Here is an 18867-nt window from a genome sequence, read left to right on the forward strand (position 1 = left end):
GGTGCCCTTCTGTTAGTTCCTTTGAGGATTTGTGCAGCCAGGTGTCGTCCCACCTCCGCTCTGCGTCATCTGTGTTTCAGACGTGCACTATCACGCAGACCTCGGTTGGCTATATAAAACCTGTCATGTTTTCTGAAGTCAATTTCTGCTTGTGAGGGGTAAAGAGGAGGTGGCAGAGTCCTTTCTGGACACAGAGATACAGGACCTTACTGGTTCTCACTCCTCCCACTGACCATTTCAGGTCCACGTGGCACGATTTGACCGTATGGATTGCAGACATGTAAAAGCTGGAACGAGTCTCTGAAACTAAGGCCAGTGGACTCCAAAGAGGTAATTTCATACATACAAATCAATTTCCCAGGCCCACCAAATCAGCATATCTGGAGCGAGGCCTAGAATCTATATAAAACAAAACTTTCGCAGTAGGGATTGAAAATTTTCCATTAGGAGTCTTGACTCTACATAACTATTTTTATAATAATTGTTCATTTTCCCTTAGAAGAACCTATGTCACAAAATTATTGAGACATATATCAAAGTTTGTATAATCATAACATTTTACAGAATCTGAAAGAAAATACTGTCACATTTGCATTGTTCGTTTAACTACAGAATTGAACGAGATTCATGGTTTTAAAAGATTTAATAGAACAATATAGCAAGCTGGATAATTATACATCCCTTTGGCTACAAAACAACTTTGATATGCTGGGTAAGACACAAACATCCTTCGAAAGAGCTTTTAAGAAAGTGATATAAATCTTCGGAGCCTAAAATGAAGAAATGGAAGCCAGAAACGTAAGCTAGGGATGAGGCCGTGGATGCCATGAGACAGTTTGGTGATCCTGGTCTAAGGGACTTAGATTTTATCAGATACAAGAGCAAGTTTTGAGTTTTGGGGCTTGCAAGGGGTGGAGAATGGGGGCTGAGATCTCCACAAGAAACCCAGATATTTACAGGGCTACATCCCAGTGAAAGGATGCACTAGAAAACCAGTCACCCAGGAGTAGAGGAAGACACTGAGGACTCTGGTGTGACTTGTCCTAGGTTCTAAATGGAAAATAAAAAGTCTCCCAAATAATTTGAAGACATGAGTTAATCCTCATGGTGTTTGGTTTCAAATTTGGGAGAAAAAAATCAAATTAAGAACATAACAAAATTAGTTATGCATGTTTCCAAGTATACATGAAACAGTTATTTAAAAATTAATGAATTTTTAAAATTTGAGTTATCTAATTGTTTTAAGTTGAGATTTTGAGAAGTAAACTCAGAGAGAGGATAACATGCAGCAAATTTAGTGGAGAGTGTTATTGGGATTGATACCTGTAGAGACAGGGAAAAAAGTAGGATTAGCTGTGGGAGGTGTTAGCTGTGTTGCAGTCACAAGTTGCCTATGTTGCCTTTGTTGCTTTCAGACTTAGTTAGACCAGGATAGCCTTTCAAAACTGTCCGAACTGAAGGCGAGAGGTCTGGGCCTTTATTCCCCTTTATTGACCCATCATTCGATAACAAGCTCTACCCCATTACCCTGAAGGGAAGCATGATTTGGGGTGAGGTAGGCTTCTTTAGCTGAAGATACTTCCTGGATAGAGCCGACCATTGAAGGCTTTCAGCCTGCCCTCTAGCGAATAGGGGAGGGAACACTATGGGAATCCATACAGGGCACTGAAATGTCGTCTACACTGATCATGGTGCAGTTAGGATAGAAATAAGTTGACTTTTCTCATGTGGCCTGTCTGCTTGTCCAATTTTCCCTTCATTATGACACCCCTTATTTCTACAATGTCCCTCCCTGAGGAGAAGGGGGCCTCAGGTTACAACTAGAGTAACAGTGCTGGGAGGAGCAGGGAGCACATGGATTAATATTTCAAAATCTACCCATTCGTGCTTTGAGAACTGTGAGGTACTAGCTCCTGGTTCTCCTCCTACTTGATTGGCTGCTGCTTCTAAACCTCCTTTATTGGGTCCTCCTTATCCTCTTAGCATGTAGCACTACCTGACACATTTTGTATTCGTTTTCTTTTTACCCTCGCTTGAAATGTAAGTTCCGTGAAAGCAGAGCCTTTACCTCTTCGGTAATATCCCTAGTGCCCAGAACAGTGTCCACCACATGACTAGTATTCAGTTAATAGTTGTTGAATAAATGGAGGCTGAAACGTTTAAGCAAATGTTTAATGAAAGCCAAGAGAGAAAACATAGAAATAAACAGTAACACCTTGATCATTCAACAGACGTTTATCTAGTACCTGGTATGGCTCCAGCTTTGTGCTAGGTGCTAAGTATACATTGGGTCCATAAGGACATGATCTTTGCCCTTTCCGCCCAGTCTCAGTCCCATAAAGGAGAGTGACAATTCCAGAAGTCCAAGCCTAAGTCATTGAGGACCAAAGAGTGAATCAGCATTCCAGTTTATATAGACTTAACTACCTAGAGTAATGGACAATTGGAATGACCACCTCCTTCCTGAAAGATAGTCACCCCCCATTTACACATGAGCCTGCAGTTTCAGCTTGATCGCTGTTTAATACCAGAGCTCCGTTGTGTCATGATTTGGGCAAGCGATACAGGAACAGTAAGCGAATTCGCAAGGGGGCCATTTATAAGGCATGTTATTATTTAGGGTGAGAATTGCCATAGGTTCAAGAATAGATGGGAAAGTCAGCCACATGGCCATTCAGACCTAAGAAATTACTCCCAATCAACCTCGATTGAAATGCAAATTAAAACAGAAAAGTCCAACTCCTTCCGGAGGAAACGACCATCCTAAGGGTCTGGGCCATATGATTCACCTAGGCATCCTTCGGGTCTGCAATGTGGCAGTCCTCATTCATTCCTTGGGAGGAACCAAGATCAAGGATACCACGAGCTCCTGCCATCCTCGCCTCTTCTGGAAAAAGCACGGAACCATAGAGATGTGGCTTCCCAGAGAGCCGGAGATGGGGCGGGGGGTGTGGTGAGCAGCCGGAAGTCGCGGTACCCGCGAGTCAGCCATTATTCTGGGCCTCGGCCGTTGTCGCGTCCTGTTCCCGTGTCATCTCCCGGCGTCCGGGCGCCAAGGCGACGGTACCCAAAGCCGGAGCCGCAGCGGGAGTCCCCGGTGAGCGGGGTGGGCTCAGGTCGGGTGGGCATGCGCGGAGGGCGGCCGGGGGTGCGGGCTCGAGTCGCTTGGGGGGCGCACCCCTCGCCGGCCCCTCCCTGCCGCTGACCCCCCGCAGCGCTATCCCTCTTCAGCTGGGTGTCGAGGTGGACGCCGTAGCCTCACTTAGGCAAGCCGCCAGCTCGGGAAGGTGTTGGAGACAGCAGCCCTGAGTCTGTGTCTGCACCGTGCTGCAGTCTGTAGAATGTGTTGCCTCTGGGCACAGCTCCCCAGTGGCCAGGGACCCCAGCCGGGGCAGCTCTGCTCTTCCTCAAGTCACCTCTGAGGGGCTGATGTAGAGAGAAACAGCCGGAGACGTCCCTGGAGCAGTGGCTCCCAGACTTCTCGGGACTTTTTTTTTTTTTTTTGAGGGATAGACAATTCCCATCTTTTAATCGTGTAATATAATGGTAATTAAAAAGCAAACTTAGACTACTTGCACCACCATTACTTCAAATATTATATTTGACCCTAAGTGCCGAGACCCGAAAACTCACAATAAATGCCGTCCTTTGCACGAAAGGTCATTGCCAACCTGTCGGTGACTATCGTAGTTATTGTTTTATTTTCGTTTTACCATTAGCCAGGTCAAAACTTTATAATGAATTACTGTTTGGAAACCATTGCTTTAGAATAGTTGTTGGGATTTCATAACTCTTTTGGAATTATTTTAGATTTTTGGAATTAGAATCCCTGAGTTCGGAATTTGCTCCCACAAGTGAACTAGTTGAGGGGCCTTGAGTGAATCACTTAGCTCCTCTGAACCTTTTGTGCTTTTTGACTTACGACTCACAAACATTTAGTGAGAAGTAAACAAAATGTATATCTAAGAGTTTATTACGTGTATATACAAAGTAAAACTGTTCTAATAATTTACTTTAGAAAATCATTTAGAAATCTCCCTCACCGCCCCCCAATAAATTTATGTATTTGTTTATTTATTTATTTATTTTAATAGACTTTATTTTTTAGAGCAATTTTAGGTTCACACTCTCCACATCCCCCTCTAAAGTGGAACATTTGTTAAAATTGAAGAACCTACATTGACACATCATTATTATCCAAATTTCATAAGGTACATTAGGGATCACTCTTTTTGTTGTACATTCTGTGCTATGTATAATGTACCCACCACTGTGGTATCATACAGGGTAGATTCACTGCCCTAAAATCCTCTCTGCTCTGCCTTTTCATCCCTTCGTCCTACCCCTGGCAACTAGTGATCTTTTCACTGTTGCCATGGTTTTGCCTTTTTGAGAATACCATATATTTGGAATTGTACAGTATATAGTCTTCAGAGTGGCTTCCTTCACTTAGTATTATACATTTAAGCCACATCTTTTCATGGCTTAATAGAGTGTTTCCTTTTAGTGCTGAATAATATTCCATTGTCTGGATGTAGTACAGTTTATTCACAAGCTGAAGGACATCCGGGTTGCTTCTAGGTGATCACAATTATGGATAAAGCTGCTATAAATGTCAGTGTGCAAGTTTTTGTGTGGACATATGTTTTCATCTCCTTAGAGTAAATACCAAGGGGCATGATTGCTAGGTTATACAGTAAGAGTATGTGTAGTTTTCTAAGAAACTGCCAAATTGTCATCCAAAGTGGCCGTACCGTTTTATATTCCCACCAGCAATGACTGAGAGTTCCTGTTGCTCCACAAGCTCACCAGCATTTGGTGGTATCAGTGTTGTGGATTTAGACGTTCTAATAGGTGTGTAGTGGCATCTCATTGCTTTAATTTGCATTTCCTTGGTGACATTTGATGTGGAGCGTATTTTCATGTGCTTATTTGGAATCTACATTATCTTTGGAGAGGTGTCAAAGTGTTAGGTCTATTTATTGTTTCCTTATTGTTGAATTATAAGAGTTCTTTGTATGGACTATACAAAGGATAACAGTTCTTTCTCAGATACGAGTGTCTTTAACAAATATTTTCTCTCAGCGGGTCTTTTCTTATTTTCTTGCCTTGCTCTTTGCCTTTTGCAAAGTAGAAGTTTTTTTTGTTTGTTTGTTTTAGTGAAGTCTAGCTTATGAATTGTTTATTTATTGTATCTGTGTTGGAGTTGGGTAAGTGAATTCATAAAAGAGGAAGGAGCTCCAACCCCACCAAAAAAAGGGTTACTTGTTTACAGAACAGCAAAGAATACAAGTTACAGAAGAATAATAGCTAACATTTGAATCCATATACTATGCTGTTCAAGACCTTAAAATGTATTCAGACATCTTAGTCTTGCAAGAAGACCGTAAGATAGGAACTGTTGTTACTCCTGTTTTATAGGTTAAGAAACTAAGACCCCGAAGTGAGGTAACATGTTGAAGGTCACACAGGGGTAGCCAGGATGCCCATAGTTAGAGTAGGGGATAAAGGATTTATTGTAATTAGGTGGAGGAGACACTGTGAATAAAGATGAAAGGAATTTTGTGTCTGTGGGTTCAGCAGTGACCTGGGTAACGTGTGTCTGGGTCCCCAGAGCCTTGGGCTGGGGACACTACTGGGAGCCTAGAATCTTGTGTTCGGGGAGGTTCTCTTCATCAGTGGGAGCTGACTGGGGTCTGGAAAACATGGTCATTGCACTGGGTTAACTTTAACAATGATTTCTTGAGGTCTTGTGGATGATATTCTCCAAGCTCTAAGGAAGAAGTCAAGCAAGGATTGAGGGGGCCTGGAGTGGAGCCTTTCTTAAATGACGACAATGACAAGAGAAAATTGGGCCCACAATGCTCTGAGACAAGAGGGTCTTGTTAAAGGGAAGGATGATACTTGGAAATGGGGAACCAGCTTCCAAGGGAGCAGTTCCTCTGTTTGGGAGACCTCCCACCTGCACTTTAGACAGTTACGTTACCATGAGACATCTGGACCGCAGGAGGCCCTTAGCCGGCTTCGGGAGCTCTGTCGCCGGTGGCTGAGGCCAGAAGCACGTACCAAGGCCCAGATCCTGGAGCTGCTGGTGCTGGAGCAGTTCCTGAGCATCCTGCCTGGGGAGATTCGGACCTGGGTGCAGATTCATCGCCCTGGGAATGGTGAGGAGGCCGTGGCCCTGGTAGAGGAGCTGCAGAAAGACCTCGATGGACCAGCACTAAAAGTGAGAAAGGGGCAGGTGGCCGAGTTTGAGAGAAAAGAGAGAACTGAGCAGGGCGGTCTGGGTCGGAGGGTGATCCTGTGGTGTTCATTGACAATTAATAGCACATTAGCAACCCTAATGCTATAAAACAGGTTCATGAGCTCTTCAGACCACAGAATATCTTTGCAAGGAAATGAATTTATGATTGGGATTTTTGTGACCAGTTCAAAATCGGCACAAAGGCATTGACTGTGCTCTGTCCCTCTGGGTGACACTTGTGAATGCTGAGTTTGGTTCAGGAACCTGAACATAATGTTTCTAAGTGTTCCCCCAAACAGAAGCGCATGTATTGTTTGTGTAAGTCTGTTTGGAATGATGACGTGAGCCTGAAGTATAAAAGGCGGTGAGAGAGCCAGAACAAAGCTTCGTAGATCTGGCAAGACCTCCCCATGTGTGCCCCTACTTGGGGTTCTGTGAGCCAAGGGTTTGTGTTGAGGAATTTGCTTCTGGTAAAATTTTATATTCTTGACCTTTAAATTGGGATCTTAATATAGTTTCTGGTGTGCGAGAAGATCTCCATCAGTCTGTAGCCTACTAAAAACATTTGTTAGAAACATAGCTTTAACTTGCGAGTGGCACCAAGGATGGGCTTGTCTTAATCATAAAAATGAAGAATTTATAGCTATATATTTCATTGCAAATCATTAATCTATCCTTTTCATTTGGGAGATACGAGAACGGAGTCAGAAAAGGGTTCCCTGGGTTGCCTTAGGTCAGACAGCTAGCTAGCAGCAAAACCGAGTGTCTAGACTCCTACTCTAGTGATTCTCCTATTGGAGCAGGGAGGGGTAAGTAAAGGGGTAAAGAAGTAGAAGAGTAGTGAGTGTAGGTCTTATCTAAAATTAGGTCTGAAGCTAAAACACATGCTCTTAATTATTGCTTGTTACTTCCCATTCCCTCCTTAACCCACACCCAGGTCTGGCTTCTGTTTCCACCGTTCTGTTCAGTCTCCTCTGGGAGAGATCACCAGTGCCCTGAGTGGGGCTAGAGGGCAGCTCCATTGTTCTCAAGGCAAAGTTTTACTGCTGTTTTGATGCTCCATACTTGAGGTGGGTCTCTCTGATCTCACAGTTCTAGATTACGGGCAGAAGGAGGTCCACAGTGGTTAGGTGAGTCCATTTTCTGGAGATACAAGAAGAGCCAACTTATTTTGTTTTGCTTGTTCCCAGGTTCCAGTCCTTGACCGGGACCACGACAGTCTCCAAGAGCGCATGGGCACTCCAGGACCAGCATTTCTTCAGGCGCCCAGGGGTAGCCACATAGCTGAAATTTGCCCCAGTCCTCTTACTGACCCAGTGGTGGTCAATCCCCAGGATCCTCCCCATGGTACTTATTAAGTGGTCCTGGCTTTGGACTCTCTTTCTCTTTTAAGACCCTTACTATGGCCATCCCGCTGCTGCCAGGCTCCCCTGCCCTGTCCATGAATTCCTTGTGGCAACAAGCTCTTTCCCTTGTTCTCCCTCTTCTTTCCTGGGTCCCTCTGACCCTTTTTCCATTCTCATTAATGCTCCACGTTACGCCACTCCTGCATATGGGGTGACTCATAAAAGGTCTGGAGGTAATTTTGTGGCCATGATTGCCTAGTCATGAGAGCCCTGGGTCTTCCTAAATTCCTTGTTTGTGGAAGATACTGGATTTGCAGTAATGAGCAGGAAGAGCAGAAATCTCACATGTAGCTTTTCCTCCTTCCTCAGGTTCCCCTGCCCCTGAAGCTTCTGCCCTTTCCCAGGAAGAGAACCCAAGGAATCAGTTAATGGCACTCATGCTCCTAACAGCCCAGCCCCAGGTGAGGTTTGCAGCCCGTCTCCTTCCTCAGGCCTTATCTGCCCTACGTAGTTGTGGTTGAAGTGCCCTCTCTCATCCTCGTGCTTGGGTGTCCAGTCAGTTCCATCACTAAATCAGAGTCCGTGCTATTAGACTTTACTGGGGTCTCCTTACAGCGCTCCCATGTCCCTTCCCCCACCTCCTGGCCTCACAGTGTGTTTCTTCCCCAGAAGTGAAAGCAGCCTTTCAGTAGGGGAGCTCCTGGACACAGATCTCACACATACCTGTTATTTCAGGAGTTGGTGATGTTTGAGGAGGTATCAGTATGCTTCACTTCCGAAGAATGGGCATGTCTGGGCCCAATTCAGAGGGCCTTGTACTGGGATGTGATGCTGGAGAATTACGGAAATGTGACCTCCCTAGGTAAGGACCCGTTCTTCCCGTAATTCTTACCTTTATTTCATCAACCTTTTTTTTTTTTTTCCTGATTATGAAAGTAGTATATACTTATTTGGGAAAACGAAATATTAGAAAGAAGGAAAAAATCTTATTTAAATCCACTATTTGTAGACAACTACAGTCAAAATTTTGATATAGTACCTTTTTTCTGTGTATTTTGAGTTTTTTGCATTGTTTTAAGCACGTATTTGTATGTGTATACAGTTTTATAGCTTACCTTCTTTTTGTAATCCCCTCACTCTTATATTATTACAAAATCTGTAAATATTATATATATTGGCTACATAATTTGTGCAGTAATTCAGTGAGCCATTTTTTTTTATTTTAGATAATTGCTGTTATAATTATCTAAAGGCTTTTTTTATATTTCATCATGTTTTGTGAAGTACATTTACGAGGCCTAAGCGTTCGAATTGTTTTAAGGCTCTTGCTTGATACCACCAAATGGTTTTCCACAGTGTCTCTGTCCTTCCCACTGTTACCATCAGTACAGAAAATGCTCCTTTTGCTCTGCCTTCATTCTTTTAAATTATTGCTAATGTAATTTTTAAGTTATATCTATTTATTCCAAAGTAGGTTTCTTTGATTAGTAATAAAATAAGAGTACTTATAAAAATTTTATTATGTATTTGTGCTTCCAACAAACATTAAATACCTATCGTGATGACAGCTGTGGGAAGGATGGGATTCTGTCATTAAGTAGCTTACCGTGGTTTGGGAGATGAACATAGAAAGAATAAACAGGCAGGGTAAAATAACCGGTGTGAGAATGGCACAAGCTTCTAGAGATGACGATGAGGGGACAAAGCAACCATTTCCATTCTTCAGGTTTGGGAAAGGCCATAAGAAGGTAGCCTTGTGCTGGACCTTAAAAAGAAAAATAAGATTTTGTTTGGAGAAATAGACATTAAAAACGGAGGAATCAGCTAATGGACTGATGTAATTTGGACTAAAATAGAGATTTATAGTGTGGTATTCCATTGTCTCTGTATCATGCTTAACTGTATGATATTGAATTTCTATTCGAGAACATTACAAGCCATTCCATTTGTTCAGTACTGCCTTTGTATGTTTCAGGCCTGTTTTAAAATTGCATTCATCTAGATCTTACATATATCTGGTTACATCGATTCTTCGGAATTGGAATCTTTTCTGACATTTTCTAATTGACTGTTTGAATACATGAAAATATTGACTTTTGCATGTTAATTTTTCACCTGGTAACATTAATAAATTACTTTATTGTCCATAGTAATTTATACTGTGTATTTTTACTTACAAGAACATACGTTTTAGTATCCCAGCAATGGTGGATCTAACATTCTGTAGATTTTATATTTTATATTTTGATAAGTATTACCAAACTGCATTCTATCAGTGATATAACATTTTATACTGTCATTAAAAGAACACAGGGGTGTGTATCTATTTCCTCTGTAGGTGTTTATGATTTGATCAATGTTTAAAATCTTTGGTAGGGAGATGAAGAATACTATCTTTTGTTTGTTTTTCATTTATTTGATTATTAGGGTGGTTGAAATCTTTTCACATTTTTTTGGTCATTTTACTCTTATTCATATCCTCCTTATGTATTTATTAAAACTGCTAACCTTTTGTCAAATGTTGCATTGTTTTCTTACTCATTTACCTTTCAGTATTATTGATGAATTATTATTTTTTTAAGCTTTGGAAAATATTTTATGTAGTTAAATTTAGCAGTATTTTTCTTTATTATCTATCTTTTTCATAAAATTATATTTTTAAAAAATCACTTGTATTTTTTCAAATAGTTCTGTTGTTTCATTTTTATGTTTAAACTTTAATCTAAAATTTATTTTGATATACAGAATGACATAGAAATCCAGTTTGTTTGTTTTTTATTCCAAGTGGCTTTCAGTATTTCCAATGTTATTTACTCAATATCCACCTTTATAATAATTTTAAAATGTGTTTTATGGGTCAGTCGATTAATTTTATGAAAAATACTCTCCATAGATACATACTTTATGATACAAGCCAAAATAAATTCCAATGGGTCTAAGAGTTAAACTTATGAAAAAAGAAAAAAATGGAATGATTTGTTTGTTCCAGCTCTTTTAGGAAAGAGAAGTTTGAATCAGCTTTAGTAGGATACGCTCTAACTGCAGTGTTGTTGGACCTTTGGGCAAGAGATATGCATGTGTTTATGCCCTCTGACTTAGCAATTCTGATTTGAGGATGATCCCTTAGGGACAGGTTCAGAAAGGGAAAATGAGTAATATGTTTAAATATAATGGTATGTTTAATGGTTAAAAGTTGGGTTCAACCAGTTGCTCAAGATAGAGAAAGCACTAAGTGGACCATAGCCATGGGATATACTACGGCACTATCAAATATGACAACTCCGGATCCAGTCTCCATGCACTGATAAACTGGTAGAAAAGCAGGCTCCTATATGGCTCGTGCACACTTCTTCGATATATAAAAGATGTGTATACTTTTATTTAAGAGATTGGAATAGTTTGAAGGAAATTAGATCAAGCTTAACTTTTGCCTTAAAGTACATTCAGGTCGGAATAATAGACATTTACACTGATATTTGCAGTTCCATGTGGCAAGTGCTATGTAATGGAAGTATGCGGAAGTGTGGGAGCCCGCAGGAGCTTGGCATGGGGGAAGGACTGGGAGAGTAGGGGAAGGCGGGTGGTTCAGGGAAAGACTTGCAGGGGTGACTTTTTTTAGTAACAGCTTTGTTAAGATATAATTCACACATCATACAATTCACCCACTTGAAAGGAATAGGTTAGTGGTTGTTAATATATTCACACAGTTGTGCGTCCATCACCATGACAAATTTTAGAACATTTTCATTACCCCAAAAAGACAGCTTTACCCTTTAGCAGTCATCCATATTTTACATAGCTCCACCCACCATCCTAGACATAGGCAACCACTAATCTGCTTTTCGTCTCTAGATTTACCTATTCTGGACATTTTGTATCAATGGAATCATATAATACGTGGTCTTTTGTGATGGAATTTTTTTGCCTAGCATAATGTTTTCAAGGTTCCTCCAAGTCGTAGCATGTGTTAATACTTCATTCCTTTTTATGGGCACATAATACTCCTTCGTGTTGATGTATCATGTTTATTGATCCATCCGTCAGTTGATGAACATTTAGGTTGCTTTAGCCTTTGAACTATTATGAATAACACTGCAGTGAACATTCTTCTACAAGTTTTTGTATGTACATATGTTTTTATTTCTTTTGGATGCATACCTAGGAAGGAATTGCCGGGTTGTCTGGTAACTTATGTTTAATCATTTGAGGAACTGACGGACTTCCAAAGTTGCTGCACTACTTTGTGCTCCCACCAACAGTGTACCTGGGTTCCAATTTCTCCCCATCTTGGCCAACACTTATAATTATCTGTCTTTCTGATTATAGACATCTTAGTGGCTCTGAAATTATATATTACTGTGCTTTTGATTTGCATTTCCCTGATGGCTAATGATGTTAAGTGACTTTTCCAGTTGGCCCTTTGTTTGTCTTTGAAGAAACGTCTATTCAGAGTCTTTGCCTGTATTTTAATTGGCTTATTTTTCTTTTTATTATTGAGTTATAGGAGTTCTTTATATATTCTATATACAAGTACCTTATCAGATATATGACTTCAAGTATTTTCTCCCATTCTGAGGGTTGTCTGTTCATTTTGCTGATGGTATCCTTTGAAGTATGAGTTATTCATTTTGGTGATTTTCAATTTACTTTTTCTTTTGTTGCATGTGCCATATCTAAGAAACCATTGCTTAATCCAAGGTCATGATTGATGTCTTTTTTTTTTTTCCTAAGAATTTTATAGTTTTAATGCTTATATTTAGGTCTTTGATTTATTTTAAATTAATTTTTGTATATGGTGTGAGGTCAGGGTCCAACTTTATCCTTTTGCACGTGGCTGCTCAGCTATCCCAGCACCACTCTTCCCCTATTCAGTTGTTTTGACACTTGTTTGAAGATCAGATAGCTGTAAGAATGAGCTTTTATTTCTGAGCTCTCAATTGTATTCTTTCGGTTATATTTTTAGCCTTATGTCAGTGGCACCCTGTTTTGTTACTGTTTTTTCATAGTACATTTTAAAATCTAGAAGTGTGAGTCCTCCAACTATGTTCTTTTTCAAGATTGTTTTAGCTATTCTACGCCTTTGCATCTGTTCTTTACATCTATTTTTTCAATATCATTTATATTTTTCCATCTGCTCCCTGAAAACAAAGAACTTAGCAGTGTCTCAGAGTGAGTTCTGTGTTAATCCATTTACAACATTCCATTAGTGTAGCATTTTGCTTTGTATCTTCATTTAAGGAAAAGTTTCTTCTTTTTGTATGCATATAAAAGTGTGTCCTTCTAGCTGTTTTAAAGTCATTTGAAGTTCTTATTCTCACAACACAGGGGCTTGGTAACATTTGCATTTTTAATTCCTTTTTACCAGAATGGGAGACCATGACTGAGAATGAGGAGGTGACATCTAAGTCAAGCATATCTCAAAGAGCAGATTCTCAGAAAGGAACATCAAAAAGACTTCAAGGAGGTATTCCCCAAGTCCTGGATTTTGAGAAAGAGTGTAAATGGCAAGTTTTGGCAAGTCGGTGGGAAAATGAAACACAAAGAGAGACACTGAAGAAGGGTTCCCTCCATGAACGGGACAAGAAGAAAAGGACTCCCCCAGAAAGACGAAGCCAAAAGGGGGAGGAATTTGGAGAAAGCTTGACTTTAGATTCCGCTGTTGCCGAAAGTTTAATGGGCACTGAAGGAAAGAAGTTCTATAAATGTGATATATGTTGTAAACATTTCAATAAAATCTCCCATCTTATAAACCATCGGAGAATACACACTGGCGAGAAACCTCATAAATGTAAGGAGTGTGGAAAAGGCTTTATTCAGCGCTCAAGCCTTCTGATGCATTTACGCAACCATTCTGGGGAGAAACCTTATAAGTGTAATGAATGCGGGAAAGCCTTCTCTCAAAGTGCTTACCTTCTAAACCATCAGAGAATTCACACTGGGGAGAAACCTTATAAATGTAAGGAGTGTGGAAAGGGCTTCTATAGGCACTCAGGCCTTATTATACATCTAAGGCGCCACTCTGGGGAAAGACCTTATAAATGTAATGAGTGCGGGAAAGTTTTCTCACAGAATGCTTACCTCATTGACCACCAGAGGCTCCACAAAGGGGAAGAACCTTATAAATGTAACAAGTGTCAGAAAGCTTTCATCCTGAAGAAGAGCCTCATTCTGCACCAGAGAATCCACTCTGGGGAAAAACCTTATAAATGCGATGAATGTGGAAAAACCTTTGCTCAGACCACCTACCTTGCTGACCATCAGCGACTCCACAGTTCAGAGAACCCATACAAGTGTAAAGAATGTGGAAAAGTTTTCATTCGAAGCAAAAGCCTCCTCCTACACCAGAGAGTACATACAGAAAAAAAGACTTTTGGTTGTAAAAAATGTGGGAAGATTTTTAATTCTAAGTCAAATCTCATTGACCATAAAAGGATGCATAGCAGAGAGAAGCCGTATAAATGTACTGAATGTGGGAAAGCCTTCACTCAGAGTGCTTACCTTTTTGATCACCAGAGACTCCACAACGGGGAGAAGCCCTATGAATGTAATGAATGTGGGAAGGTTTTCATTCTGAAGAAAAGCCTCATTTTACATCAGAGGTTCCACACTGGAGAGAATCTCTATGAATGTAAAGATTGTGGCAAGGTCTTTGGTTCTAATAGAAACCTCATTGACCACGAGAGACTCCACAATGGGGAGAAGCCCTACGAATGTCGCGAGTGTGGGAAAACCTTTATTATGAGCAAGAGTTTCATGGTACATCAGAAACTTCATACACAGGAGAAAGCTTACAAATGTGAGGATTGTGGGAAGGCTTTCAGTTATAATTCAAGCCTGCTGGTACATCGGAGAATCCACACTGGGGAAAAGCCCTTTGAATGCAGTGAGTGTGGAAGGGCTTTCAGTTCTAACAGAAACCTCATTGAACATAAGAGAATCCACAGTGGCGAGAAACCCTATGAGTGCAATGAGTGTGGCAAATGCTTCATTCTAAAGAAAAGCCTCATTGGACATCAGAGGATTCATACAAGGGAAAAATCTTATAAATGCAGTGACTGTGGGAAAGTCTTCAGTTACCGCTCAAACCTTATAGCCCATCAGAGAATCCACACTGGCGAGAAGCCCTATGCATGCAACGAGTGTGGGAAAGGCTTTACGTACAACAGAAACCTTATTGAACATCAAAGAATTCATAGTGGGGAAAAAACCTATGAGTGTCATATATGTAGAAAAGTCCTTACCTCTAGTAGAAATCTCATGGTACATCAAAGAATCCACACAGGAGAAAAACCTTATAAATGTAACGAGTGTGGAAAAGACTTTAGTCAGAATAAAAACCTTGTTGTACACCAGAGAATGCATACTGGGGAAAAACCATATGAGTGTGAGAAGTGTAGGAAATCTTTTACTTCTAAGAGGAATTTAGTTGGGCACCAGAGAATCCACACAGGGGAGAAACCATATGGGTGTAACGATTGTAGTAAAGTTTTTAGGCAGAGAAAGAACCTTACTGTACATCAGAAAATTCATACAGATGAAAAACTCTGTGAATGTGATGAGTCTGTACAAGAATTCTCTATGACTTCAAACCTTCATCTTCAGCAAAAAATCCATACCATGGAGGAATTCTCTTGGCTTCAAAATGAGCCGAAGATAGAGATTCAGAAAACCTAGTGTCATATGTAAAATTGGAATAGAATTCCTTCATATCCAGTAACTGTTGGAGAAATGGCAGTTTATGGTTCTTGTAAGGAATAATTTCATGATGTCCCCTTTTATAGATAAGTGAGTTGTATGTGTAAGAAAGTTCCTCTAGACCAGCAAGGCTACAAAAACAAACCAAATTCCAGTTAAAGGATACTCCATTCCAGATCATTTGTTGTGACCTAGTCGGAGACCTTGGAGCAATTGAGGACTCTGAAGAAACTGAGTTTATGTCTTATAAGACATAAATGTAATGATGTGGTTGTGATAGAAATATCTTTGTATTAAAAAGTGGAAATTGTTTCTAAAAATGTGTATATTTTACATTTTAAAGATAACATCACTGCTGCAGAAAGTCTGTATAGACAGTATAATTGAGACATCAGACATGGAGTTGGACAGGCAAGGGTCTCCTGTTTGAGGACAATTTAAGAGCACTGGACTTGGAATCACAAGGTCTGGGTTTTGGTCCTGGCTTTCTCTTAGCTATGTGATGTTCATAAGTCAGTCTCTAAGCCTCAGTTTCTCTGTCTGTCAATGTTGGCATAATGCCTACCTCACAGGAATGTTATGGGGTTAAGTGAAAGGATCTTTGTAACTACTTTATGAAATAACTTGAGTTGTCAATAAAGTTGGATAAAAGAGGTATAGTCAAAATCTAGCTCATGGCATAATGTAATGTTTGTTAACATTAAGTCCATAGTCCATTAACCTCAAAGGGTACTGACTTTAATGGGAAGAGGAAGTATGGTAGATAACTAATTTATCACTTTAGGAAGACTTTTTAAAAATATAGCTTTAAAATTTGTTTAAGGGAGGTAATAGATAACATGCCTATTTCATTTTTGTGTAAAAATTTAGTATGGAAAATAATATGTCTAGCCATTAACACTGATACATGGAAGATATTTTATCAACCTTCAGATTTGAAACCTATTGGCTGTAGAGTGTCAAAATAGACAGCCCATCGTTTCCTTGTTCATAGAGAAGAGTCCTTAACCTCAACCTCTGAGCTGATTATCCCTGCCACTGTCATTCTCAGTTCTGATTAATATTTCATCATGGCTGACATGCAATAGCTTGTTACTCAAGAAGCATTCTGTCCCGGCACTCAACTTACTGCATATTTCACACAGAGCCGAGTCCTTCAAGCTCTGATTAAACCAATTCAGAATCCACCTCTGGGCAGTCCAGTACTCCCGCTGAGCCATTGATTCACTGTGTGCCATTTTGCCATTTTGCACATTTGTAAATTTAAATCATCCTGTATTTTGAGTTGATCATTTTATGTTGTAATTCTCAAAACTCCAATTCTGCAGCTGGACTATAAATACCTAATATCAGGATTGTGTTTTCTAATATAGTAGTATCGAGGTGTCATGTTGATAATAATCTTATTAATTCAACTGCAAAGTTCCTCATTCTAATGAGGGCTCATTCCTTAGTAGAATGAAAGGTACCCAAGAGTGAAAAATAGAAGAGACCCAAGGTTAAAAGTGTTAGGATTTGAGTATGAGTCAGGTTCTGCAACCTTCCTTGGATAAATGCCTTCATTTCTTGGAAACTTGACTTCCTCATCTGGAGGAAGAATATCTACCTCACAAAGTTGTTATGAGGTAATGAATCTTAAAATGCTTTATATCCATGCTGCAGAAATGTCACCCTAGATTCTGTAATAATTGCAAAGGGAAAGACATACTTTAATGGAGAAAGGTATTTACCTCTTAACCAATTAAAAAGTACCAATGCTAAGACTGAGACAACCCTCATGTGCCTCCTCATGTGATGCAATAAGCCAAAAGTATAACCTGAATTTATCGATCTTCTAGGACCTGGAAACAGAATAACAAAATAAATGACACTGAGAAATTCAGAACATGGGATATTGTATAGGAAAACTGCACTGGATTCTTCGAAAAGATAGGAGAAAGAGAGGTGATAATTATTGAAGCTGGATGAGTATTGAGGGTTCATCGTAGTGTTCTCTGCTTTTGTATATGTGTGAAATTTTCCATAGTGAAAGGGATGAGGTGGTTATTTTTAAAAGATACTGAAGAGCTATAAAATACTAAGCCAGGATTAAACGCACACAAATGCCCAATTGGTTTTTGACAAAGATGCAAAAGCAATTCAGTAGAGGAGGGTTGGGTAGCCTTTTCAGCAAATGCTGCTGGAGCAATTAGATGTCCTCGGATAAAAAATAAATTTTGAGAACTAAGACTAAGCGAAGAACTCTTAGACATATCAAAAGCATGCTCCATAAAAGGGAAAAAATGATCAAATGAACCTCATCAAATTAATCTCTTTAAAGGACTCAAGAGGTTACAGACTGGGGGAAAATATTTACAAGTCATACCGGATTTGTATCTAGACTATGTAAAGAATTCTAAAAACTCAACAATAAATAAGTGTAATTAGAAGACGGGCAAAAGACAAGGACATGTTTCAAAAGTATAGATGGCAAGTAAGCAAATGAAAGACATTCAACATCATTAGCCATTGGGAAATGCGAGTTAAAAACCACTGCACAGCTATCAGAATAGCTTTAAAATATGTTAACACCAAATGCTAGCAAGGATATGAAGAAACTGGATCTCATATGTTGCTAGCAATATTAAATGGCACAGCCATTCTGGAAAATAATTTGGCAGTTTCTTCTAAATTCCAGTATTTGCACTCTTAAGCATTTCACAGAAATGGAAACGTGTTTGCATGAAAACCTATACATGACTTCATAGCAGTTCTAGTCAAAATCAAAATCTGTAAGTAACCCAAATATCCTTCAGCAGGTATTTTAAACAATCTGTGGGGTACCTATACCATGGAATACTTATTACTCTGCAATAAAATGGAATGATCTATTGAAACCTGCAATGACTCAAGTGAATTTCAAGAGAATTATGCTGAGTGAAAAAAATCCCAATCTCAAAAGGTCATATACTATATGATTCAATTTATATAATGTTTTGAAATGACAAAACTGTAGAGATGAAAACATTAGTGGTTTGATAGAGGCTGGGGATGGTGGGAGGGAGCAGAAGGAGAGGGAAGGGTCACACTAGGGAGATGTTTATGGTGTTGGAACAGTTGTGCATCTTGATTGTGGTGGTTACACAAATCTAGCATAGAAGTACACACATTGTACTAATGTTGATTTTTTTAATTTTTGTATTAAACTACATGTAAGATGTATCTATTGGGAAAAACTAGATGAGGAGTATTATCTTTGCAATGTCCTATGAATCTACAAATTCGAAATAAAAATTAAAAAAAAAAAAGACTGAAGAGCCATAACCAAATGCAATGTGTGAAACTGATTTGGAAAAACAAAATTACGAAATATATATTTTAGGACAGTTGGGAAATTTTGAATATAACGATATTAAGTGATAATAGGGAATTATTAATTTTCTTACCTGTAATTGTGTTTGGAAAATATTAAAGGAGAAATATTGAAGTATTTGAAAGTGTTTGATGTTTACAACTTGAAAAAAGTTTTTCAGTATGTATAGTATAAGGCAAACGTAGGAAGCTGTTGATTGTTAAGTCCATATGGAGGATACAGGTATTTAT

The 18867-nt window shown here is 39.5% G+C and overlaps 1 protein-coding gene across 5 annotated transcripts; it reads left to right on the plus strand.

The window, feature by feature from the left end:
- The first annotated feature begins 310 nt into the window (after nucleotides 1–310).
- Nucleotides 311–18754, plus strand: ZNF197 (zinc finger protein 197). Of its 5 annotated transcripts, none has more exons than XM_016141287.2 (6): nucleotides 311–330; nucleotides 5748–6226; nucleotides 7435–7591; nucleotides 7960–8051; nucleotides 8326–8452; nucleotides 12956–18754. In XM_016141287.2, exons 2-6 carry the CDS (start codon nucleotides 5828–5830, stop codon nucleotides 15262–15264), a joined length of 3084 nt encoding a protein of 1027 aa, XP_015996773.2. In that variant the 5' UTR covers nucleotides 311–330; nucleotides 5748–5827; the 3' UTR covers nucleotides 15265–18754. The 5 variants fall into 5 exon arrangements, with proteins under 5 accessions (XP_015996773.2, XP_015996772.2, XP_036074762.1 ...); XM_016141286.2 differs by lacking the exon at nucleotides 311–330 and adding an exon at nucleotides 2955–3097; XM_036218869.1 differs by lacking the exon at nucleotides 311–330 and adding an exon at nucleotides 2957–3097 and having other exon boundaries at nucleotides 6008–7314.
- Nucleotides 18755–18867: the final 113 nt, after the last annotated feature.

Source organism: Rousettus aegyptiacus, unplaced genomic scaffold, assembly GCF_014176215.1.
Source record: "Rousettus aegyptiacus isolate mRouAeg1 unplaced genomic scaffold, mRouAeg1.p scaffold_m13_p_4, whole genome shotgun sequence".
Classification (NCBI taxonomy): domain Eukaryota; kingdom Metazoa; phylum Chordata; class Mammalia; order Chiroptera; family Pteropodidae; genus Rousettus; species Rousettus aegyptiacus.